Source organism: Neovison vison, chromosome 1, assembly GCF_020171115.1.
Source record: "Neovison vison isolate M4711 chromosome 1, ASM_NN_V1, whole genome shotgun sequence".
Lineage (NCBI taxonomy): Eukaryota > Metazoa > Chordata > Mammalia > Carnivora > Mustelidae > Neogale > Neogale vison.
Window position 1 is genome coordinate 297,761,075 of NC_058091.1, and position 25,932 is coordinate 297,787,006.

Genomic DNA, 25,932 nt, shown 5'->3' on the forward strand with positions numbered 1-25,932 from the left:
CTGACAGCTCAACCAGGCTTTAAAAATCACACTGTGACTTGAAAGGAACATATAATCCAATTTCCCTCACTCTAATTTGATGATTTACTTATTTATACAGCCTCTTGACTATGAGAGCCGAAGACTTTACACTCTGAAGGTCGAAGCAGAAAATACCCATGTGGATCCACGTTTTTATTACCTGGGACCATTTAAAGATACAACAATTGTAAAAATCTCTGTAGAAGATGTGGATGAACCTCCTATTTTTAGCAGATCGTCCTACCTGTTTGAAGTCCATGAAGATATTGAAGTAGGGACGATCATCGGAACTGTAATGGCAAGGGACCCAGATTCTGCTTCTAGCCCCATTAGGTAACTATGTCTATGTTTCAGATGAAAGGATGGGAATTAAAATAAACCTAGAGATCATGAAATTCTATTTATAGCATTTAATGCAGTGAAATACATGAGTCTCTCCTTAGCTGTACATGAATTTGAGGAGCACAGGTGTTTGAAGTAAATTGTCTCTGAATATTTTGGGGCAAGGCAGGCATAGCTTTGTCATTTGGTCCAGTTTAAATCATGCATTTTAGCCTAAAACCTAGCTTGCATCATCTGTCTGTCTTTTTAAGGTATTTGTTGTTCTGACCCGGGTACAGATAAAGGGCTCTGTGTCAGCTGTGCATTTACAATGTAACCAATTCACTTTATTTGTGCTTTCAGTTAAATGAATGAAACTTAAATGATAAGTTGAGAGTTGTAACAGTTAAAAGAATATAATTACAGCACTGTCACAATGCAGTTAAATTACATTTTAGAAACTCATCTATACTCCTACCATCAAAGAAGGGAAGGTTTTGTTCACTTGTTTCTGTTTTGGCTGTATCAAAAAATATTTTTTAAAAAAATCAGAGCATTCCAGAAAGATCACAGTAATTTCAGTTTTTGTGTGTGTGTGTGTGTTTCTTTTGTTTTGTTTTGTTTTTGATTTGCTTTCTTATGGCAGCTTAAAAATGTATGAGATATGAATAAATCTACAAATGAGAAAGACTCAAAAGTTTTTATTGACATCTGTTCTATCATTTTAAAGAAATACAGAGATCTATATATAATATTGACCATCAAAATGACTGTCCATTTTAAACTGTTAGTGCATCACGTGTTTTGGATTTCATTCCCTTCCCTATTCTCAACAGGTTAATTTTGTCTCCTCCTTATTCCACATGGACCAGTCAAGTAAGAGTTTAAATGATGGTTAACAATTTCCAAGCACACTCTTCTCTGATTTCTAAGAATACAGCAGCAGGATGTAGAGAATCTCTAATTTTGTATGCCTCGCGACTCTAACTCAAGTTCAAGTTAAAAGTGCTATAGTTTCTGCCACGTCTTCAAGTGAAGTCATATCTTCTATATATTAAAATTACTATTTGACTTATATAATTTTATCTAAATATTTTCTTTTTGTTCATTTTTATGTGTGTGTTTTTTTTTAACTCCAGTGTGGTTAACATGCAGTGTTATATGTTTCAGATGTACAATATAGTGATTCAACAGTTCCGTATGTTAGTCCGTGCTCATCAAGACAAGTGTATTCTCAGTCTCATCACCTGTTTCACCCAATCCCCAGCCAGCTCCCCTCTGGTAACCATCTGTTTGTTCTCTGCAGTTTAGAGTCTGGTTTTTTGTTGTTGTTGTTGTTGTTTTCCTTTGTTTTGTTTTGTTTTGATTTTTTTGGTTTCTCTCTGTCTCTGTCTCTCTCTCCTTTTCTTTGTCCATTTGTTTTGTCTCTTAAATTCCACATATGAGTGAAATCATATGGTATTTGTCTTTCTCTGACTTACTTTGTCTAACATTATCCTAAGTCCATCCATCCACGTAGAGCATCACAGGTTACATACATGGTAATGATATACAGCTCCCAGCTGCCAGCATGACTTCCCCATAATTGCCTCTTCCCCAGTCCATTTGTCTTCATTGAAATTGCTGTATTGCTTGGATTTTTTTTTCCCCCTGTGGATCTTTTATAGATCCAATATACATAATTTTACCTATTCAATACTTACCAAACATTTTCCTGGCATAGCTCCTAAGAAACTTTAGCAGGCTGTGTGCTGTGTTCCTGGTTTTAAAGTGGCCTTTTTTTTGGTGAAATATAATATTTTTTAAAAAGAGTTCAATTTAAATCCAGTGGTGTTATAAAGTGGCAATACAAAGATACTCTTCACACTATGAAATAGATTTTACATCCTCTTATAGACTGGTGCTTATTATACGTCAAAATATGTCTGTGGATTTTTGAAACAAAAATAAAATGTTTAATCAGAATGCAAATCTAAGGGAAGAATCCATTTACCTATACTATAAGGTAACAGAATTAATGCTTACTAGTGACAAATCTATGCCAAAAATGTTGTCATATAATTGAATTTATGCTGACTTGATGTAGAAAATGCAATTGAATATTTTTAGGTGTTAATAATGGTAAAACCAACTGATATAAAAACAGGGATAAAATAGCTTTACTAATGCAATGTATTTATGGGATAGATAATATAATACTGGTCATATTATAAATTGTTTAGGTCATATTATGGATGTTAATGCATTAATCAAAGGAATTTACTTAAATGCTTATTCTGGAAATGATCTAAAAAAGAAAATAAAAATTAGCACACATAATTTGCCAACAGAGAACTGGAAAATATAATTATATCATGTTTGAAAAAGAACGAGGGTCCCTCTTTATCTTTAATATAATTTTGCATAATCCTCTAAATTGTGTCATTAGTTTTTAAACTAAATAATAAGAAATAAGACAAAACACATATAAGATGATTTGACAAGGACAATAATGCTTTATATTGATTTATATATGGCAACTTCACATCATGTTTCTATAGAAATGAAAAAACTTATTTGCCAAAATACCAAAGAATTTAGTTGTTCTTTCTTTCGTTTAGCAAATATTTGTGGATCACCATATCAGATATTAACATATTTCTCAAGAAGTTCTCAGTCTGTTAGGGAAGACGACCCAGTATGAGAAATAATATTCATTGAGTGCTTAATATACTTCAAGAATGTTACTTGTTTTTTTCATGCTTGATTTCCTGTTTGAAATGTAACTCACATTTTGATGTTGAAATGAATTGCTAATACAATGTGGTAAATGGTACACTTCGATACTATATTTAGAGATGAGTGGTAAAAGATACTTTGGGAGGGAAGGAGACAAATAAGCTTCTACTTTAGGTAATCAGGAAACACTCAAAGGAGAAGGTAAATTTATGTTGAGTCTTTCAGAAGTAAAATAATTTTGTCAACTTGAAAGAGAATTTGTGAGTTATTCCAGAGATTCAGTGTTTTGGAGGCTTATGTGTGAAGGGTAAGACACCCAGTTTAAATGCAAAACTGAGTTCATATTGTATTAATAGAGAGGGCTAGGGCTTATTAAGGAGATTTGTTAATTACTAGTCTGTTCCAGTTAGAACCGATTTAAAATAAAAATCTAAATTAAGCAGTCCTTCAAAGTAGAATCACATTAGCCGTACTGATGGCTTAAGTTGTTCTTCTAATGCAATTTATTCAAAACCCAGCATAAGGATTGTACATTTCAACTGATTTTTAGAACAGGTTTGGAACATTAAAAGAGAAAAGAGTTTTATGGCACTTAAACATTATTTTGTATTATTATTCAAAACCACAATTTAAAAATAGTATTTCATGAAGTTTTCCTAATGTAAGTGACAGTTGGGGCTTGGGAAAAGATATGCCATTACTGAATGTTACTCCCAGACTTGTCATCTTTGTTTTGCTTTACTTTTTTTTTTTTTAATATGGAACATTAAATGTTACTTGAAGATTATGCTTGCTAACCCAGGGACTATAAAGCATTTGTAAGCCACCAGGATTGTCAAGTGGCGGGAACTGATGAGGGATATAAATATTTTAAACCTTGTCTGACAGTCTCCCAAATAATGGGAGAATTGAGCAACCTGATTGATAAACCTGACTTTAGAATGATATCCAACACAATGACTTTAATCAATTTGCAGCGTAGTTGGTTTCGTATACACATGCTAAGACTTTACTTGGCACAAATGTATGAAAACTCTAACCCCAACTTTTCTGTTTTTAAAACATCTTTAGTTAAAATGTATACATTTTTAAATGATATCTATGGTTAATAAACCGAAGCTACATGAGTATCATACCATGGAGTTACTAAACAGCATCATAAATTGATAACATACTAGTCTGTTGAAACTAATGTTGACTCCAATTTTATAACTATGAAAAAGACTTTGCTTCTGGGAATGCTTTTTTGAATTTGATCCTTAACAGTAACGCCTTAACAGAATTTTCAGCTTCTAGGTAAGGTCAGTCAGTAACGTAGCCATCTGTAATGTCAACTACTTTGTGAGAAAAAAAAAAAAAAAATACTTCCCAGTCAGTTGAATATGGCAATAGATAGTGATTTAATAAAGCAAATATTCAGAAGGCCATCATTTTAAATGCTGAACAAAGTGCCAGCTCATGCCTTGGAAAGAGGAGGAAGGTAGAGATTTTGGGCGGTGGTGAGGGTGGGGGAGTTGGGGGAGTAGGAGGGGGTTTATCTGTGTGTTTGTGTGTGTGTGTGTGTGTGTGTGTGTGTGTGATAAATCGATGAAATAGTCTTCATTCTACATCAGTATTGTATATACTCCTATGAAATTATCATGTTACTATATGTGTGTTTACATTACACCATTTTCTCCTACAAACGTTAATATTGCTATGTATTTTGCTTCTCTTTCTACATCCAGATTTTCCTTGGATCGCCATACGGACCTTGACAGAATCTTTAACATACATTCTGGAAATGGATCCCTTTACACATCAAAGCCCCTTGACCGTGAACTATCTCAATGGCACAATCTTACTGTTATAGCTGCTGAAATCAGTAAGATGAACTTTATGTATATAATATTTAACATATATTGGGTTTTATTTCATATTAAAAATAATTTCTTCTCTGCGCCCTGGGTGGCTCAGTGGGTTAAAGCCTCTACCTTCAGCTCGGGTCATGATCCCAGGCTCTTGGGATGGAGCCCCGCATTGGGCTCTCTGCTCGACAGGGAGCCTGCTTTCTCCTCTCTCTCTCTGCCTGCCTCTCTGCCTACCTGTGATCTCTGTCTGTCAAATAAATAAATAAAATCTTTAAAAATAATAATAATAATTTCTTCTCATTATACATATGAATTGTAATTTTAATCTAACGTTTTAAAATGCTTCAAACTAATACTACACTATATATTAACTAACTTGAATTTAAGTAAAATCTTAATAAAAAAAGAATAAAGCATTGATTTCAAGAAAAAAAAAGACTTCTCAACATCTATAATTCTTTTTCAATAGTTTCCCTATATACTGAGGGATAGTTATAGGTAGACCAAATCAACTTTTAATATTGTCTAATAAAAATTATCTAGAATTGGACCTAAAGATACCCTTTTTTGGGGGAAAGTATATGAATTAGATTTATTAAATAGACACTATAAATTAAAATGTATGCTAAACGCGGGTGTATACCATTTAACAACAAACATGTAGGTTAAGTATTATTTCTTCCTCTTTACAGGTGAGGAAACCAAGGTATTGGTAATAATAGCTAACGTTAAGCACTCTATGCCAGGTATTATGCTAGGAATTTTATATTAATTTTCTTCTAGTAATATTCCTACTGACCTTTTTTCACAGAGAAGGAACTAAGGATCCAGAGGTTTTGGTACCTTGCCCAAAGCCACCCTGCCAGAAGTAGTAAAACTGAGATTTAAAACTAATCCTTCTCTTTTCAGATCCAATACTGAATTCTACACCTAATTTACAGAATTTTATCCAAGTAATAACAGTCAGATCCAGGATTCAAAATCATATCTGTCTCTAATTGCAAAGGTTCTTGCCCATTCAAGGACTTGACGCATAATTTGTGGGGGTCATTATAAGACAAAATGTCAGACGTCTTGCTCAAAAATGACGAAGACATTTAACATGGGAATAGCAGAGCCTTAAAATAAGCATGCGACCCTTCTTAGAGTGAAGCCCTGTGCAGTGACACAGGCCTGTGCAGCCACTTTGTCCACTCAGGCAAACTTGTTCAGGTCTCTCCTTCCTGTGCTGTGATTTACTGGAATGAAGCAACTCTTTATTCTAAAAAGAAGCATTAATTAGGGACTGAATGATGGTGAAAAACTAAGCTTATAAATTCCAGACCTGAAATACGAAGCCGAATTCAAAACACGTATCAAGGTCAAGTTATTTGAAGCCACCGTTCCAGGATTTGGAAGGCAGAGCAATGGGACCAAATCGCCAAAAGTCTCAGAAAAATGGAACGAGGCTGGACTGATCATTAACAATGAATTCAAAGCTTCGGGATAAAATGGTAGATTTAGTTTTCTCCTTAAATCTGGCTCTGAAATACTGATTAATTCCACCATCCAAATGACCCAGTTTTTCCATAGTGAGATATAAATGGCTGTGTCTTTTAAGGGTGAATGAAGAATTTTTTTTTTGTTTTTCTTTTAAGGAAGGCTTTTTTTCTTTCTTTTCTTTCTTTCTTTCTTTCTTTTCTTTTTTTTTTCCTATTATCTATCTCCATGTCACCGCAGTTAGATGTGTCCAACAGGGTCCAATCTGATCATTCCAGCATCATGGTTATCTGTGCTCTCTGCTTGATTCAAGATCCTAATTCAAGCCTAATGAGTTAGGAATTGCATTTTCCATTTCAGATACTTTGAGAAATTTAAGTTCTAAAGCTAGTTGAAGTAATTACAATTCTGTAAAAAGCTAAGCCAATTACATTCTTCTTTTTAAGAACTAAACCTATTTTTTGCCCTTAAGTGAAATCAATTTATGGAGTAACTGCTGGAAATGCGTACCTGCCAAGCCTCAAGCAGTCAGAAGCCTATTATGCTGCTCTGGGCATTAAATGGATAAGGGAGAAAAGGAAACAGCATATAGGAAATTGTTTGTACTAGATTCTAAGCACTGGGTTTGTGGTAAGTGTGCACTACACCAAGCCCTAAGCAGGGCAGAATGACGTTTAAATGTACTTCTTACCAGTGCATTTTCAAGCCCTGCCTCTAACAGTTTAATTCTACCTTCCACAGCATGTATCACATCCTATGGCAAGGGCCACCTCAGGTGAATATTTTGTGCATTACACCATGAAATAACTTCTCTTTTCCTTCTTCAAAAATATTTTTTAAATGCCATTTGGAGAATTAAGAATCTAAAATTAAGGTCACAATTGGATCGTTGAAATCCGTAATGAGTTCCTCTCCCCACATCTGAAAACTTGACTATAATCATTGCAATACGTTCTGAGAAGAGTAGAGCAAAGTTTATGACCAAAGAACTCCATTATCTATGCCTAGTTCCTTGAGAGTGGAAATTCTTGCCCTAGCAGGTAGAAAGGATACATCTTTCCAAAGGCTAGGATTTCTAGATAACGGTTTAAGCTTTTGTTTTCTTGGATAGGGCAAAGACCGTGAGTAGATCGGAATGCTTTCACATTCTAAGGTCCTTTATTGCTGATGCATTCTTGATAGAGTCCAGTGTGCCTGCAGGACTATGAAAGAGAATCGGGTGGTAAATATTCCAACTACCGTTCCCTATGATGCTTCCTGGAATGCTTTATGTTTTTCCTGCGATATCCACCAGTAAAACGATTAGGGTGAGCACTGTTGTTTGAACAGGTGATTCTAAGCCTAATGTTTTACAAACACATTTATCCTTGTGGATTTAGCTTTTGATTTGAAGAGACTTTTTGAGTGATTTGTAAAGCTGGAGAATCGTCATTTTGTGTCAGGGAAAGGCCTGACAGTGTAATTTTCAGATCTGACATTGTTCTGCTTCTCCTGACTTCTAGCAAGTGTTACATTGATGTCAAGACAATGGAAAGAAAATATTTTGCTTGTGTTCACCAACTCTATTAGGTGAAAAACCACCTGCTAGAAAATACAGAAGAATCATACCTTCCTACTCATACCCATAGCAACGTCATAGCTCTAGTAGGTTGTAAATTCATTTGTAGGTGAGCTCTGGCTATTTGCAAATGGTTTAGGACTAGGTGGGTTAGAGAAAGAATGGAATAGAATTTTTCTTCTTTTCCTTTTTTCTCTCCTTTCTCCACTGCTCCCCAAATGTATGAACTGTAGGGAAACTAGTTAACGTATTTTTTTATTGTGTGAGTGCTTTGTGTGAACCAACACAACGTAAACTCTCAAGCAATGTAAGATGAAAGAGGTATCACAGTGATAATAAAGATGATTTTAATAGTTGACATATATTGAGTGTTTACCAAGGAACTAATACCTTGATAACAGCGTTTGATAGTTTTCATGCATTAATTGACTTAATTTCTCAAATAACCCCATAGATTAGAAGTTCCATTTTAGTTTCTAACTGGGTAAATTGAGGCATTTGAGAGATGAAGTAAATTGACCGGAGACACACAATGAGTGAGTGGTGAATCTGGGATTTCAGGCAATTCTGTTCTACACCAGGGTCTGGAATCTCCAGCCACCTGATGTGCTAAGAAGTAAACAATAGGCACTACATTAGCAAATGGGAAATCAGAACCTAAGAATGGAATATATGTGAGTGATAAGACTGGAAAGGAGTGTTAGAGGATGCCTTTCTCTTCAAGTTTCTCTTAAAAAAAAGAAGGCAGATAAAGACACTTCACATGGATTTAGAATTCTGTCTGCCTTCCTTCATAACGACTCAACCTTGTAAACGTCCCTGCTGAGTAATCAGTTCTTCCACATTATTTTTAAAAGTGCTGACTTCATTATTTTACTAACAGTGTAATTACATGGAGAGAAAGGAGGAGAAATAAATTATTTTGCATGGTAATAACCTCCCTATCTGTACAAGACAATACTTTCTTACCCTTGTATATGAAAACTCTATAGATAAAATTAGCAAGTCAGATACATTTCACAAAGGTAAATAGTATGATCCCTAACCCATGTTAGTAGAGGCTGTTTAATAAGATTGCTATTGTCCCTCACTCATTTGTTATTTGTTTTGTTTTGCTTTGCTTTTAGCTACTTACCTCCTTTCTCCTTTTCCGTTGATCTTCAGTTTGACTTTGCTGAAGTCCACACAGAAGCTGAACTGCACCCAAAGACTAAGCTTCGGATATCACAAAAGCTGATAAATATAACCTGAATTTACGATGTCAGGACACTCTCAGATACCAATACTAGTGCCTAGAAAAGCCCTTTTGTGGAGATTATAAAATTCTGACTAATATGAGGGTGTAACCCAAGGCTAAGCTAAATAGACATTCATATTTTAAAATTCCATTTACAAATCAAGACAATTTTAATACATATTTTTATGTGAACACATGGATGCTTTTGATTTCAATATTTGTAACAAAAAATCATGATTATTATACTGTATGTCACTATTGAGCTAATTTTGTTATACAAAATTGAGCCTGGATTATTGAAGCGGTACAGGTAACAATTAATGAAACATTCAAGTGCTTATATTTTCCTGTGAATTTCCACCAAACTTGTAAAATTAGTAGCTATATATTAAAATTTCCAAAAGGGGAGTTCAGAGTAGCCATTAGACCACATTTTCGTGATTAAAGTCGTCAGGAGGTTAAGTTGTAATATAACAACTCCCACTTAGGAGCTAATGAGCATGGGCGAGTTACAGTTTATTTAAAATTATTTATTCACCCAAAAACTCAGTAAAGCTTAACATAATACTGCATGAGAAATATTTAATAAATACTTGTTCCTATTTTACATATTTGGACTGTAATGCCACAAATACAAAATGAACTCAGTTACACTGGATTGTGCTTTTTAAAAGATTTTCCAAAATAATACTAGTTCTCTTGAGGCCAATAATAACTGAATTTACGACTACTTAATTAGGCTCTGTAGTAATTTTCTTTATTGTATTTGCTCATTATGTTGGCAGAATGAACACAATGCTTATTTTTATGTGAGCACTTAGTATCCACAAGATACTTATATAAATTAAACCTGGTGCACACATGTGTCTTCCTAAACAAATTTTTCTTTTCCCTTTTCTAGACAATCCCAAAGAGATGACTCGCGTGGCTGTTTTTGTGAGAATTTTGGACGTTAACGACAACGCCCCACAATTTGCTGTGTTCTATGACACTTTTGTTTGTGAAAATGCAAGACCAGGGCAGGTGAGCATCCATACGACCAAAAGCTTCAGAAGATTTTAATGGCTTATTAAATGTTTTCCATTCCCAATCGTAAGAAGAATGAGTAAACAGAGATAGAAATGCTCATATAAGTCCCAGTAATATTAAAAAAAAAAAGGCTGATATTTTTAGAGTTCCAAATGACCCTATAGCTTGTTTCACATTTCTTTCGTGAAGTTCAAATGAAAGTATATCATTGTTGCCACAAAAATCAAGATGTAGGAAGAAATAACTTTCACTTTGTAAATTTTCACAAACAAAACCAGGGGAAAAAACCCCTCTGCTATTTCTCTAGGTAAATACTGATAACCGCTAGAAGAGATGGGAGATGGAAGTTAGGAGAACACAGACACATGGGATCAGCAAAACAGTGCATCAATATTCCAATGTATGCAAATGATTTCAAAGCAGGGCTGCAGGATTCACTCCTTAAATTTATACTTGTACTTCATCATTATAGCAACACTTAGAGTGCTTAATGACTTAGTTTTCCTCCTTTAGAACATTCTTCCTACATCAGCTTTGTTTATAACTCTTTAAGTCTTTTCCTCAGTGGACTCATTTTGTTGTTTGAAAAGCTCCAGTGTATGGCTGAAGAGAAATGCTCTTAATTGGTTTGAGTGCTATCTTCACAGAAGGAAGCTGCATGTTATAAATAATAATTGGGAATCAAATGTGTTTTATTAAAGAAAGAGGAGCCATCACAAAACTACATTGTGTTTTGACATCATTTGATGCTCCCTATAAACATCAATGTCATTGTTACATTTTTATGCAAATTACGTTGTGGGATAACACGAATTCTTCCTTCTGAAGATTCTAACAGGAATTCAATAGCCTGTCTATTGTTTGAAATGGTGAAATTGCTGCAATTGGATTCATTTTTTTTTATTGAAAATATTATGGAAATGTTTAATTTGGAATATTTAAATGACAAAGCTACTTCCGACCTACTTCGTAATGAAACAGTGTTTGCCCTGGAAATACCATCCCCAAATAGTAGTCTGCTTGGAAGGCTCAGCATGATATAAGTTGAAGCCTTTTCTCTAAGAGATAAATTACCCACTTTACAACTGCCGCATGCATTGCTCCCTCTATGGTTATTCCATTTGATTTTCAAGAGATATCTTTTCAGAGCATTTGAGTCATTTAAAATACTGATTTCCAAATGTATTCAAAATATACAAAATAAGGGATTGTGGGTTTTTTTTTTTTTCTCTTATGCGTCTTTAAAAAATAAAAACTAAATCTGGTTCAGTAACTTTATAATTTGGGGATTTTAGAAACCAGTTGGCATATTGCAGGAAAACAATAAAATCCAAGACAATTTTAATTTAAAAAGTAGCCTATTTGGACAAACTTGATAAGAATAACATGATTAGTAATTTTTGTCTAATCGGCTGAATGTGCTATAGCTTCCCATAGTAGTTATTTTTAATAAGATCAGTTTGTTCAATGTCATTTTGGTCTCCTGGCTGATGAATGTTTCCTTTTACTAAACCATTATGTACTCAGCGACGGAATTCTAGGTTGCAACAGCCTAGCCGGCAAAACCAAGGGGGTTATTTGGAAAAGTCCTTCACCAAACCTTCCTTGAATTTTACGTTAATCTGTCTCCCCTCCTTCTAGGGATGTTGTAGCTTGTTAGAACTCGCGGGTGTACTTTAGTTATTTATAGAGTATTTCAACCCACCCAATCTCCTCTGAATTAAGTACTGTTTTATTAAAGTGGCACTTTGAAGGACAGCATAGGAAATGATTCGCTCTGTTTGGTGTGTGGACAAAATGAGAAGACAGATACAGTTGCCATTCCCTCTTCCTTTTCTGTCTATTCTCTGCTCTAAGGGTAGGAGACTTTCCCCTTTGGAAAAGATGCAACTTAAAGCTGATGTAAATTCCCAGTCCCCTCTTGCGCCTGAACCAGGCTACCTCACTCCCTGTCTTATCCACGTCAGAAAGAGCATCTTGGGAAAGGAGAGGCGAGAAGACTAGCTGTTTCCTTTTTTTTTTCATTTTCCCTCACGCATGTCTCACTCCTTCAGTCAGTAAGTTTTACGCCTTCAGTCAATATATTTCAATAATTTTTAATCTTTATGGGAAGAAAGAGCATTTCAGTCTCCCAGTTTTGCAGAGACTCCCCAGGGAGGACTCTGCCTACAATTACCCACAGATTGTATCTAAGCTCTAGGCCTTTGTCAGACCCCAAATATCCTATTACATATTTCCATGGAACAATGTTGAGTTACTTCCCCAACTGGTACTCTTTCCACTGAAAAAGCTGAAACATTAAAACGTAGGGACCAGTTTTCTTACTTAAATATCTTAAAATCCGGTCATCATCCCACACTCCATTATGGTATGATCACTGAAAAAACCCTCGAGTTTATTTGAGATTATTTTAGAATAGCCCAGTAAAAATGCAAACCATTTATATAAGAGCTAAGGAGATTAAATATAAATGATTTATCTGTGTCTATTCTTCATGTGCTCAAAATGAATACTGGACTTCACCAGTGCTTTTGCTTTTCCCCCATAATTGTGGCAACCTATTATATTGGAAAAGAGTTAAAATGAACTTGACTCCAGGAGGAATAAATTGCAAGTGTCTCTCTAGAAAGACCAGGTGGATTTATCTCCTTCATGTTGCCAATTTCTGAATTCTCTTTTAGCACATACTTACATGTATACACATACACATATATGTACATATGCCTATGTATATGTTATACCCATGTATATATGGTACATATATGGAAACAAATAAACAAATATACGCCAAAACAAAATATATTTGATCCTTGAACAACTCAGGGGCTAGTTCCTTAATAACATTTAAGAAAATATATCAGTGAATTACTAATTTTGAAACCAAAATGCTATCGTCTTTTATTCAAATAACATATTAATTAAGAATTTTTGTAAACCATTATAACTTCTTACAGATATATGTACAGATATGGCCATTTTGTTCTCTGAAATGTATTATTTTGGTTTATAAATATAAACTGAAATTGTAATTTTGTGTGTGTGTGTGTGTGTGTGTGTTTTGGTATTTTTTTTTATTTATTTTTTATTTTCTGAAATTGTAATTTTTAATCACAGTTGAAAATGCATATTTATTATGAGACATTATTTTTTTTGTTTTAAAAGACCGTTAGCTCTACTTTTAAATTTCTATCATTTTGTATCTATATATGTGCTAAAATATTAATCTTAATGATATATATATAAACATAGAAATTTTATTAAGTCTACTACCTTACTTGATGTTGTTTCATTTATGTCATTTTTTCCCTTCAGCTTATTCTTAAATCACTAAAAATAAAATCTTTTAGACTGCTTGACAACAAGTCAATCAAGAGTGATTTTGTAACCGAATTGAAACCTCTTAAAGGGTATTAACTAATACTTTTTATACATTTTTCTCTTTAATTCCTTCACATATCTACACATATGTACCATTTTTGGTCTTATATTGGATAGGTAAGCAATTAGCAATAAAACCTTGCTTTCTACTTAATCTTAAATTACCATTAAAACTTCATGTTACATTTTAAAATCTATTTTAAAATTACTCAAAGTTTCAATGATTTTTTGGGCTGCTTATTCTTAAACATTTATCTTTGTTTGATCTAATTATATTTCTTGTATTATTTTGAAATCAGTGGCTAGAGTTGTAATTAAATAGGCAACAGCTAAAATTTATCACATTTTTATTTTTATAAGATAATTTAAAAGAAAATTTAATTGAATATAGAAAGGTTAAATAATTCTTTATTTTTTACAATTATATAATATTTTAAACTTGAAATCTCTTTTTACAGCAACAAAACATCAGCAACAAATATTTTCATCAAGTATTGACACCCTGTTAAATAAGTCAATGTGGTTAAGCACATTCTTTTCAGTTAAGCATAAATTTCACCATTTATATATGGTATACAAATTTAGCAACTTCTGACGTTCTTTTGCAAAATTAAGATATGCAAAAAATTATATAAAATGTTGGTATACATATAAGTTAAGGACAAATTCTATATATATACAAAAAAGTACATAGTCATATGGTACATATATATTTATATAATATTAATCATACATGTTCAAAGTGATCTAACTATAGTAAAAGGTGTTACATTTTATGCTTTGTTACCAGATAGCTCCTTATATTGTATCTTATCCTAAAATAAATCAGAGATGATTATAAAATAACCATTTTGCATGTTATACATATATAGAATTAAAAAATGTAATTTTATTGACAATGCGAATAAAGTGAACCGTTACTATTAAAGTAGATCATAATCTTTAAGTCTTTCCTTTAAAAAGTTTTGCATGATATTATCTATAAAATCTATACATTCTTTTAATAGTTTTCACTTTTGATAAGGAGAAAAGCCATAATCACAATAGGTTTCTAAATTTTTCCTCCATTAGATAAACTTCTACAGATCATTGTTTAAATACATATGTAATAACCTACTCACGTCAAATACTATATCTAAGTTAATAAGACTGCAAAGAATATAATATTGCCATTTATTATTTTGAAGAAATGGGTGATATTTGGGAGAAATTGAGAAGGAGGGAGAGGGAAATAGAGACAGAAAAAACCAGAGAAGAAGGGAGAGAGAGAGATAGAGACTTTTTAAAAGTCAAAGTAATAATTAAAAAGATGGAATAAAATAAAGATTCATGCACAAGGAAGAAAATCAACTGCCTTGAAATTTAGACAAAAGTAAATGTTAAAAAATTACATATTGTAAAGCAGATTATAACCATAGATGTTTGATAAATATGCATTTTTCTTTTTTCTGCAGCTAATACAGACTATAAGTGCAGTAGACAAAGATGACCCTTTAGGTGGACAGAAATTTTTCTTCAGTTTAGCTGCTGTCAATCCAAACTTCACAGTACAGGATAATGAAGGTAAATTTTAGAACATCATCATTATGATTTCAGATGACGTTAGCAAGACCTTTCCTCCAAAGTAACAATCATTTTATGTATTAATGTACTGATCTATGTTACAAAATGTTGTTTTCATCAGACATCTAATGAGATATTAATTTCTTTCTTGACCATATTCATTCTCTTAAATTTCAAAACAATAAAGATGTGAAAGAAGGTTCAATATGAGTCCTAGTCAAAAGTTTGAATCTTGAAAGCATTAGAAAGGCTGGAAATAATCAGACACATGGGGTAGAGAAATGAATGATTCAGTGAGATCCTTGTGCAAATTTCAATGAGATTTAGCGGTAACATATTCACAAAGCCAAAAAGGCATGGAATATGAGTGAAAAGAAGTATCCATATTGGTCTGTGAGGGATTTTACTACAAAAGCAGTTGCAAAGGTAAGATACACTATTCTTCTGTGAAATATATAAATTTTATAATGTCTCTGTGATTAAAATGTACTGTTTATATTTCTTATATTCCCCAAGAGGACAAAAACATATTTTAGAGGAAAAAATATGAAAATGGTAACTATTTTTAAAAAGCTGAGCAGCTTTATTCTTTGAAAAATATACATGGTAATTATTCTAGTCTAAACAAAAGTATATAGTTAGAGCCAGTTTCCCCTTAATAAATTTATGTTAAACTAATTATATCAGCTAATCTTTCTTTAAAAAGGCATACTTATCTTAGATGGTAGATACAGTTATTCTTAAAATACATTTAATAACTACACTGGCATATTTATAACACCTCCGTAACAATATATATCCACTGGCAGAACCAGATTGCTCTATCACCTCTTGGTGGATTTCAGAGTATCAGAAAGAAGTGTAAGATAATGGATAGTTTTCCATTAACCCAGTTATTGTTTGAGGTATTTGATATGGCAGAAACTACACAATTCAGCTGAAAAGAGGGCATCCACTGGTAACATCTGTTTATTAAATCAGTAGTTAATTCAGTAGTTTCTGAAATGTCTCTTTTCCATCTGAACATCTTTTCCATCTGAACATCTGATGTTCCTCTGAACATCTAAAATAATTGCGATGTGAAAAATTGTCATAGAGTTGGCAGATAAGATACAAAATGTCCAGCTCCATTTGAATATCAGCAAAACAGCACCCATCATTTTATTTGCTCAATCTGGCATCCTAAATATAGAACTTAGATTAGACATCCCTGGTACTAATTTGACAATATTATATCTCTTTCTAAGTGCATTTTAATTTGTTTTAAGTTTCTGTTGAACTGAGTCATGGATCCCAACAAGCCATCCTCAATTTTAAAAAGTAATAGAGACTTGAAATAGTGTTACCTTATCACAGCATCTCACAGTTAGTAGGTAAGCACCGTAAGACGAATCCTAATTTATTTTTAACAAGTAGGGCCATCTTTCTATATTCAGAAGAGTTCCTGATCTTACATAAATTACTCAAAACAAGAATCAAAGCCCTATGAGTATATATTTGAACATGTCATTATATAGAATACCACTAAAGTCAGATGGAATGAACTCACTATTGCATAACTCACTATTCCAAAGTGCATAAACTCACTGTTTTTTTTTTTTTTTTTTGAGTGCATTTTGAAAGAAATTCCAATGATACAGACATCACCTTATGGCTCTTCTTAAGAAAATGCCCTTTTATTTGTCTAAATGTTCATATTAGAAAACTTTAATTTTATGTTATCATTTTTAAAAATTAATTCCCGGACGCCTGGGTGGCTCAGTTGGTTGGACGACTGCCTTTGGCTCAGATCATGATCCTGGAGTCCCAGGATCGAGTCCCACATCGGGCTCCAAGCTCCATGGGGAGTCTGCTTCTCCCTCTGACCTTCTCCTCACTCATGTTCTCTCTCACTGTCTCTCTCTCAAATAAATAAATAAATTATTTAAAAAAATAAAAATAAATAAAAATTAATTCCCTGTTTCTGTGATACCACACTTGGAGCTTTTGATTCTTAAAATTCCTCTTCCCTAGCTTATAGGTCAAAAGCATAACTGTATGATGACCTTCTGAATGTTTAATAAAATGATTTGAATAGGATGGTTAGTTTAGGGTAAAACTTCACTTTATTCTTCAATGTATTAAAAGTATTGTAGGCAAAAATAAGATTTAGAACCTTTTGAAAAGTTAAAAAAGAATAAGACAAGAAGATTCTAAATATACCGATATGCCAACATCTGTTGTTTCTTCTGTTGTTGATTTTAGTCATTCTGACAGGTGTGAGGTGATGTCTCATTATAGTTTTGATTTGTATTTTCCTGATGATCAGTGATATTGAGCACCTTTTCATGTCTCTGCGGGCCATCTGTATGTTTTCTTTGGGAAAATATCTATTCATATCTTCTGCCCACTTTTTAATTGGTTTAGTTGGGTTTTTGTTTTTGTTTCTATTTTGTGGGGTTATTTGTTTCTTGGCTGTTGAGTTTTGTAAATTCTTTATATATTTTAGATAACCCTTTATCAGATATGTCATTTGCAAATATGTTGTCCCATTCCTTAGAAAGCTTTTTAGTTTTGTTGACCGTTTCTTTTCACTGTGCAGAAGCTTTTAATTTTGACAAAGTCCCAATAGTTTATCCTTGGTTTTGTTTTCCTGGTCTCCAGAGAAATATCTAGAAAGAAGTTGTTATGGCCAAGTCAAAGAGGCTACTGCCTGTGTTCTCCTCTAGGATTTTTATGGTTTCAGGTCTAACTAACATTTAGGTCGTTTAGGTCTTTAGTTGTCGCCCTCGACCCGCAAGGACGACAAGAAGCCCTGGTTCAGATGTATCTTCTCTCTCTTTATTTCCGCAAGTCTACACACTTATATACGTTTGCATGACCAATCAGGAGCAAGGTGACCAATAAGGGGCCAAGCAATGGGGAGAGCCAATGAGAGTCCTGTTACTATGCTGATTAAATTTGAAACAGCCAATGACTATGTCTTCCTTTAGGCAAGCTTCACCAGAAAGTTCATTGTTTACTTGCAGCATATTTTGCTGGCAGTGAGCCAAGCGCCATCTTGTAATGGCAGGGATTTTCCTGGCCGGAGGCGGTCCCCGACATTTAGTCCATTTGGAATTTATTTTGGTGCTTGACATTAAAAAAAAAAAAAAAAGAAGAAGAAGAGGAAGTGCTCCACTTCCATTCTTTTGCATGTAGTTGTCCAGTTTTTCCAACACCATTTGTTGAAGAGACTGTCTTCTCCTCCTTGGATATGCTTTACTACTTTGTTACACATTGGTTGACCATATAGCTACAGGTTCATTTCTGGGTTTTCTATCCTGTTCTGTTGATCGATGTGTCTGTTTTTATACCAGTACTGTTTGGATCACTATAGCTTTGTACTAGAAGCTGAAGTCTGGAACTATTGCATCCAGCTTTGCTTTGCTTTTTCAAGTTTGCTTTAGCTATTTGGGGTTCCATACAAATTTTAGAATTGTTTGTTCTAGTTGTGGAAAAATGTTGGTGGTATTTTGGTAGGGATTGTATTAAATGTGCAGACTGTTTTGGGTAGTATAGACATTTTAACAATATCTGTCCTTCCAATCCATGAGCATGGAGTGTCTTTCCACTTCCTTGTGTCATTTTCAGTTTCTTTCATCAGTGTTTTATACTTTTCAGAGTACAGATCTTTCAACCCTTGGTTTATTCCTACGTATCTTTTGGTTTTTGAGAATTGATTCCTTAATTTAATTTTCATTATCGATATATAGAAGTGCAACAGATTTCTCTACATTGATTTTGTATCTTGCAACTTCACTAAATTCCATTATCAGTTCTAGTGGTTTTTGGGTGGGGTCTTTAGGTTTGCTTATGGAGTATCATGCCATCTGGAAACAGTGCAAACTTTACTTCTTCCTGGCTGATTCTGATGTCTTTTATTTCTTTTGGTAGTCTGATTGCTGAGGCTTGGACTTCCAGTATTTAATAATTACCAGTGATGAGAGGTAACATCCCTGTCTTGTTCTTGACCTTGGAGGAAAAGAGTTCAGTTTTTCCCCATTGAGGATGATATTAGTTGTGAGTTTTTCATGTATGGCCTTCATGATATTGAGATATGGTTCCTCTAAACCTACTTTGTTGAGGGTTGTTATCATGAATAAGTGTTGACAATGATGTGGAGAAAGGAGAACCCTCTTGCACTGTTGTTGGGAATGCAAACTGCGGCACCCACCCTGGAAAACAGTATGGAGGTTCTCAGAAAGTTAAAAATGGAAGCACCCTGTGGTATAGTAATTGCACTACTAGTTACTTACCCAAAGAATACAAAAGTACTAATTCAAAGGGATATATGCACCCCAGTGTTTATAGCGGCATTATCTACAATAGCCAAATTATGGGAACAGTCCTAGTATCCATCAACTGATGAATGGATAAAGAGGAAGTGCCATATATATATATATATATATATATATATCTCCACCAAAAAAGAATGAAATTTTGGCCATTTGATATGACATGGGGGGAGCTTCAGAGTATTATGCTAAGCTAAATAGGTCAGTCAGAGAAAGACAGATACGGTATGATTTCACTCAGTTGTGGAATTAAAAAAAAAACAACAACACAAAGGTATAAAGGGAAAAAGAGATAGAGAGAGAGGCAAACCAAGAAATAAACTCTTAACTGTTGAGAACAAACTGATGGTTATCAGAGGGGAGATGGGTGGGTGAACAGGTCCCGTAGTAGGTGATGGGGATTAGGGAGTCCACTTATGATGGGTACCAGGTGTTGTGTAAAAGTGATAAATTACTAAACTCTACACCTGAAATTAATATGACATTGTATGCTAACTAAAATCTAAATAAAATCTTAAAAAAAGAAAATGGGAAAAACATATGCCCATATGCATATAAATATTTATTTTAGTGTAGGTTTGAGAACAGAAGAATTATACCCTAATACTTTTTGGAAGATAAGTCAAATTTGCAAAGTGCCAGGATTAAATTTATTTTTTAAATTTGCTTATGTACGTCTTATATTTTGGTAATCCTCTTTCCTAGCCTTTATAGTTAACTGATATAGTAGAAATGACTTCTTACTAATAATTTAGGAAATTACTGCTTTATGTTCAACAACTCTACCTGCAAGAAAGTTTCACCTTTTTTTCCCCTGTCATATTTGATTTAGCAACTAGCTGACTCCCTTCTTTCCCTGCATTAACATTTTGAGCAGGCTTACCGGATTGGCTAAAGAAGACTAAGTGCCTTGGACAAACAGAATAGGAAATTATCATCTGTGTACATATTAATTTTTTAAAAAAATATTGATTATAGATGGTTAGGTGAAATCATTTTGTTAAAATACAACCTCAAAAAAATAAAGAAAGTAAAAGCACAACCTCCATTGAAGGATACTAGATGTTATCAGATAAAGAAAATATCTGTAACAATATACTAGTTAGTAGGATGCTTGGCTTTTTAAACCCTTACATCTGCCTGTGCATTTATCTAGTAGTCCGCATCGGTCGCCAGATGGGTTATCGATTGTATTTGTTTTAATGAGTAGAAATCAAAAGTTCAGAAACATTAAATAACTTGCTGGGGAGCCTGGGTGTCTTGGTGGAACACCCCACTCTTGATTTAGGTTCAGGTCAGGATCTCAGGGTCATGGGCTCGAGCCCTGCAGCAGGTCTGTGCTCAGAGTGGAGTGTGCCCGGGAGTCTGTCTCTCGCTTTCCTTGCGCCCCTTCCCCTGTTCAGACTCTCTCTTTCTCTCTGTCTGAAATAAACAAATACATAATAAATAAATAAATAAAATACATAAATAAATAATAAATAAAATCTTTAAAAGAAATAAAGAAAAAAGCAAACTTGTTCACCATTGTTCATATATTGTGACTCTTGAAGGATTTCGAGTGTGTGGTTGATTTTAAAAGCCCAACTACCCGTAAAATTTATTCGTTCATATTTTTCTTCACGAGTATTGGGTTAATGTGTATATTCTGTGTGCGTGTTTGTATGTATATACATATATGCATATATAAATAGAAAACACTCACTATGATTATTTTTCTTGGTATGCTTATTTGTGTTTTCTGAAAACTCTGAAAAACAGTATGCCATTATCCTTGCTATCCTGATAAAATGTTCACTTATAAAAATTCACCATCTTAAAAGCATTATCTGCCAAAAACTTGGAAATCAACTAAATAAACAGTCATAGTCTGAGACTCCTCAAATTACCTAATTTATCTTATCGGTATTTTAAAATGTTGCATTGTAGGCATGTTACAGGAAAACCGATCTTCATTTTATATTTTACATAAACATCTCTTTACTTGGCTACCAAGCCACGGGGATCAGCATGAGAGAAATTGACGATCCCAAGCCATCTGTAATCTGTTAAAATTTATTTTAGATAATACTGCCAGAATCTTAACCAGAAAAAATGGATTCAATAGACACGAAATAAGTACGTATCTCTTGCCTGTGGTGATCTCGGACAACGATTACCCGATTCAGAGCAGCACGGGCACGCTGACCATCCGCGTGTGCGCCTGCGACAGCCAAGGCAACATGCAGTCCTGCAGCGCAGAAGCCCTGCTCCTCCCCGCTGGCCTCAGCACCGGCGCCCTCATTGCCATTCTCCTCTGTATCATTATTCTGCTGGGTAAGCGACCTCATGGAAAACGCGATTATTTCCTGGACTGTTTGCGTTAGTGTATTTGTGGAGAAGAGATTCTGTGATGAAAATAACTCCTCCCCCACTAACTCCATCATCGAAGAGAGACCTACGTGAATGATAGGATGTTGTTTATATTAAAATAGTTTATCGGATCAGATATTTATTGCCTTTCTTTCAGAAATCACGTGACTGAAAATTAGAGCTATCCAAAACATTTTTTCAAGGTTACACAATTTCTGAGTAGCTCAACCAAGGCCAGGTACTTCGCTGTCCCTTATAGCTAGTTTTTTTAGGAAATGTAAAGTTTATTTCCAGCTTTTTACTGGTATGATGGCTGGATGGAGCTTTTCCACTGAAATCATGTTAAAATAGCCCTTTACCTGGTTCACCTTTCCCTGAAACAATAATACTTGATTTTATAACCTGGAGCAAATTGCTTTTTAACTGCTTTTGAATGGAAAATCAGATTAACTTTATTCTCCAGTTGCATTATCTTAAAACTATTGTGTATATTCCTATGACCCTAATCAAAAAACATTGTATCTGACATTTTAAGAAGCAGTAAAATGAACTTGGGTTTTGGAGCCAATCTTCGTAAGTTTCATTAACCTTATTATTGGAACATTTTTTTACTGGGTAAGATCGTTTGGCTGACAATAAACAATCTAAGGTTTAAAATCTTTACATTATGAGTTTATGTGCGTGCATGAATATATGAATTTAAGCAAATTTTTTTGAAAGACTTGAAGAATAAATGCAATTTTTTTTCTGTCTTAGGGGTGGCCTATTTATTTTTTAACCACTTTGAAGGTCAAGGATACTTACCAGTTGATTAAAACCTTATTATTATTAATTTTTTTTGCATTAAAAATTTCCCTTGTTTGCCCTTTCACAGAAGCTTGAAGGCAGGTAGTCTGACTGTCCTGTGTTAATAAAAAAGAAAAAAGCTAAGAGCCCTCCCCATACTAATGTAATTCTATTAGTTCAGTCCGCTATAACCATACCATAGACTGGATGGTTTTAACCACAGAAATGTATTTCTCATAATTTTGGAGGCTGGAAAGTTCAAAATCAAGGCACTGGCAGATTCCAGATTTGGTGGGGGCATACTTCCTGGTTTCGGTGTGGCTGTCTATGCTGTATCCCCATAGGACAGACAGCAATCCTCTCTCTGTTTCTTTTCATAAAACCACCTAATCCAATTCATGACAGCTCCATGCTTTAACTTAATTACCCCCTAAGCATCCCACCACTTCCAAATATCATCACTTTGGGGATCTGGGCTTTAACATGAATTTTGAAAGGACACATTCAGTTCATAATAATAATAAATCCCATATCTTTTAAATGTTTCTTCTAAAGAAACTAAATAAATATAGCTATTTCATCATACATATTCCTGTAAAATATTTTCCCTCTCTTTTCTTATTTAATTGAATTCAGATCTGTTTCCTTGAAAATTATTCTTTTCAAGGATCATGTCCAAAATGTTTGGAAATAGTGAATGAGAGTGGGAAATTAATACAGCCAGAGAGAATTTAACATTCTCCTGTCTTTTATGCTATTATCATCATGATTAGTAAAATCATTATGTTGCTATTAGTGATACCTTCTTAGGTATCAGTAGTAAGGAAACACCTTTCTTTTTCTTTTTTAAAAGCTATTATTTATTCATTTGACAGACAGAGATCACAAGTAGGCAGAAAGGCAGACAGGGGGTGGGTGGAAGCAGGCTTCCCACTGAGCAGAGAGCCTGATGGGGGGCTTGATCCCAGGACCCTGAGATCATGACCTGAGCAGAAGGCAGAGGTTTAACCCACTGAGCCACCCAGGCGTCCAAGAGATGCCCTTTCTGAATGATATACATTGCTATTTGTAGATCTCCTGTTGTTTGAGATATATCTAGCTAAGTTCCTACATGCGTTCTATAGGTAATTCGATGTAGAAATTGAAATTTACTTTTTGCTATCACGTGACTGGATAACTTTCTTTTTGGTCTCATGTGTGATAGATATTTCTATGTAATACCCCAGAGATGGCTAAACCGGTGGTGTACATCCATCAGCAAAGCTATTTAACCAAAACCAACACTGCATTTTGTGAAGCATGTTGCCTTTTTAATATTATACAAGGATGTGCAAAATATGAGCATATTTTCGTCCTCCTTCATTGTTTTACTTGAAGCCGAATTCAATTTGTGTCTATTTTTTATGTAACACCTTATGTCAGCATTCAATGCAAAGTATAAATAATGTCTGTACAATAAGGAACTCACTTCAAACACTTCTTAGAAAAATAGACAAAATATCACACTGCCTTTGAGAACTATCCCAGATGGCTTTAAAAATGCATTAGAAACACGGCTTGCATACCCCACCCACCCTGGCTAAGCCCTCAGCTGCCTCTGTCCTTTCCCCCACCAGCACCGACGGAAGCGACAACATGAACCTGAAATCCTCGCCTGTCCCGGAAAACCTCCATCACCTCAATTCCTTCCCAGGACTTCCGCTGGTTATTTATGCAGTGTTTTAGACGGCCCGCTAATGAATCTCCTTTTTTTTTTTTTTTTCTTTTTTCTTTTCAAGTGATAGTAGTCCTGTTTGCAGCCCTGAAAAGACAGCGAAAAAAGGAGCCTCTGATCTTGTCTAAAGAAGACATCAGAGACAACATCGTGAGCTATAACGACGAGGGCGGCGGAGAGGAGGACACGCAGGCCTTTGATATCGGCACCCTGCGCAACCCCGCGGCGATCGAGGACAAGAAGCTGCGGCGAGACATCATCCCGGAAACCTTGTTTATCCCTCGGAGGACTCCCACGGCGCCGGATAACACGGACGTCCGGGATTTCATTAACGAAAGGCTCAAAGAGCACGACCTCGACCCCACGGCGCCCCCCTACGACTCGCTCGCCACCTACGCCTACGAAGGAAACGATTCGGTGGCCGAGTCTCTGAGCTCCCTGGAGTCGGGCACGACGGACGGAGACCAAAACTACGATTACCTCCGCGAGTGGGGCCCTCGGTTTAACAAGCTGGCGGAGATGTACGGTGGCGGGGAAAGTGACAAGGACTCGTAACCGAGGACCTGCATTGTCTGCTCCACGCAAGCAAGAGGAAGTAACTTGACAGACGTCGTCTCCACTACACAATATTTGATATTCAGGAGAATTTTCCTGCCACGCAGCACAATTTTTTCCCATTTCCTTTTTTAATTTGTTCATTAATTACATTAATTTTTTTTTCTCCTGTAGGATGTCTCATGGAATATATACGAAATTTTATTTAATCACTTCCAAGAGCCAAAGCTATGGAAATTCAGTGTTGTCCATCTTAGAAATAAAAGATAATTTTTCAGAAACACGAACAGGATAGTTCTCCCTTAAGCAACCTCACGAACAAGCCGCTTCTGTTAGATACACGTCCTGCCCTTGCCAATGAAGCTTTTAAAAAGGTGAAGAAAAACAATTTAAGGTATATCCTGTTCTGTACATTAAATTAAAAAGAAAAAAAAAAGTACATGTGGTGTTAGTAGGTGTGATTTGCAACCTGGTATACAAACGTTTGTGCAATTTCATTTCATCAAATTCTATCTGCTAATGTTTTATATTTATATTTTTGTATTTATTTTTAAAAAAAAATAAACAAGTTTTTACAACTACCTTGGCTCCAGCTTCATTTTTTTCCCTAGGAAGAAAAAAAAATTTTTTTTTAAATTTATTTATTTGTCAGAGAGAGAGAGGGAGAAAGACAGCATGAACAGGGGGAACAGTAGACAGAGAGAGAAGCAAGTTCCTCAGTGATGTGGGACTTAATCCCAGGAACCTGGGATCATGACCTGAGCCAAAGGCAGATTAACTGATTGAGCCACCCAGCTGTCCCATCCCTAGGAAGAAAACATTTCTTTGTGGCTCACTGTCTTGGTACAAAATGACAATGAATGCAGGTGAGGACACAAAATCATTATAATTACTATGAAGACCTTTAGCCAAATTAACAAAATCTAGGAAGAACTGTTTCTCCAGTGAATTTTTGTTATGTTCTGACTTGTGAAATAATTGCCTTAGTAAAAGTAATAGTCATATATCTACCACTTAAAATGTATCCCGAAAGCCAATTTAAAACATGGCCATCTTTA

At 34.7% G+C, this 25,932-nt stretch overlaps 1 protein-coding gene across 2 annotated transcripts in view; it reads left to right on the forward strand.

Moving 5' to 3' along the window:
* LOC122895787 (cadherin-10) overlaps window positions 1-25,455 on the forward strand; it is a 175,889-nt gene extending 150,434 nt beyond the window's left edge. For both annotated transcript variants that reach the window (XM_044233489.1, XM_044233494.1), the window contains exons 7-12: window positions 101-354; window positions 4,788-4,924; window positions 10,086-10,207; window positions 15,046-15,154; window positions 21,532-21,783; window positions 24,384-25,455. In XM_044233489.1, the coding sequence (XP_044089424.1) occupies window positions 101-354; window positions 4,788-4,924; window positions 10,086-10,207; window positions 15,046-15,154; window positions 21,532-21,783; window positions 24,384-24,874 (1,365 nt within the window). In that variant the 3' untranslated portion in view covers window positions 24,875-25,455. The remainder of the gene's footprint in view (window positions 1-100; window positions 355-4,787; window positions 4,925-10,085; window positions 10,208-15,045; window positions 15,155-21,531; window positions 21,784-24,383) is intronic.
* Window positions 25,456-25,932: the final 477 nt, after the last annotated feature.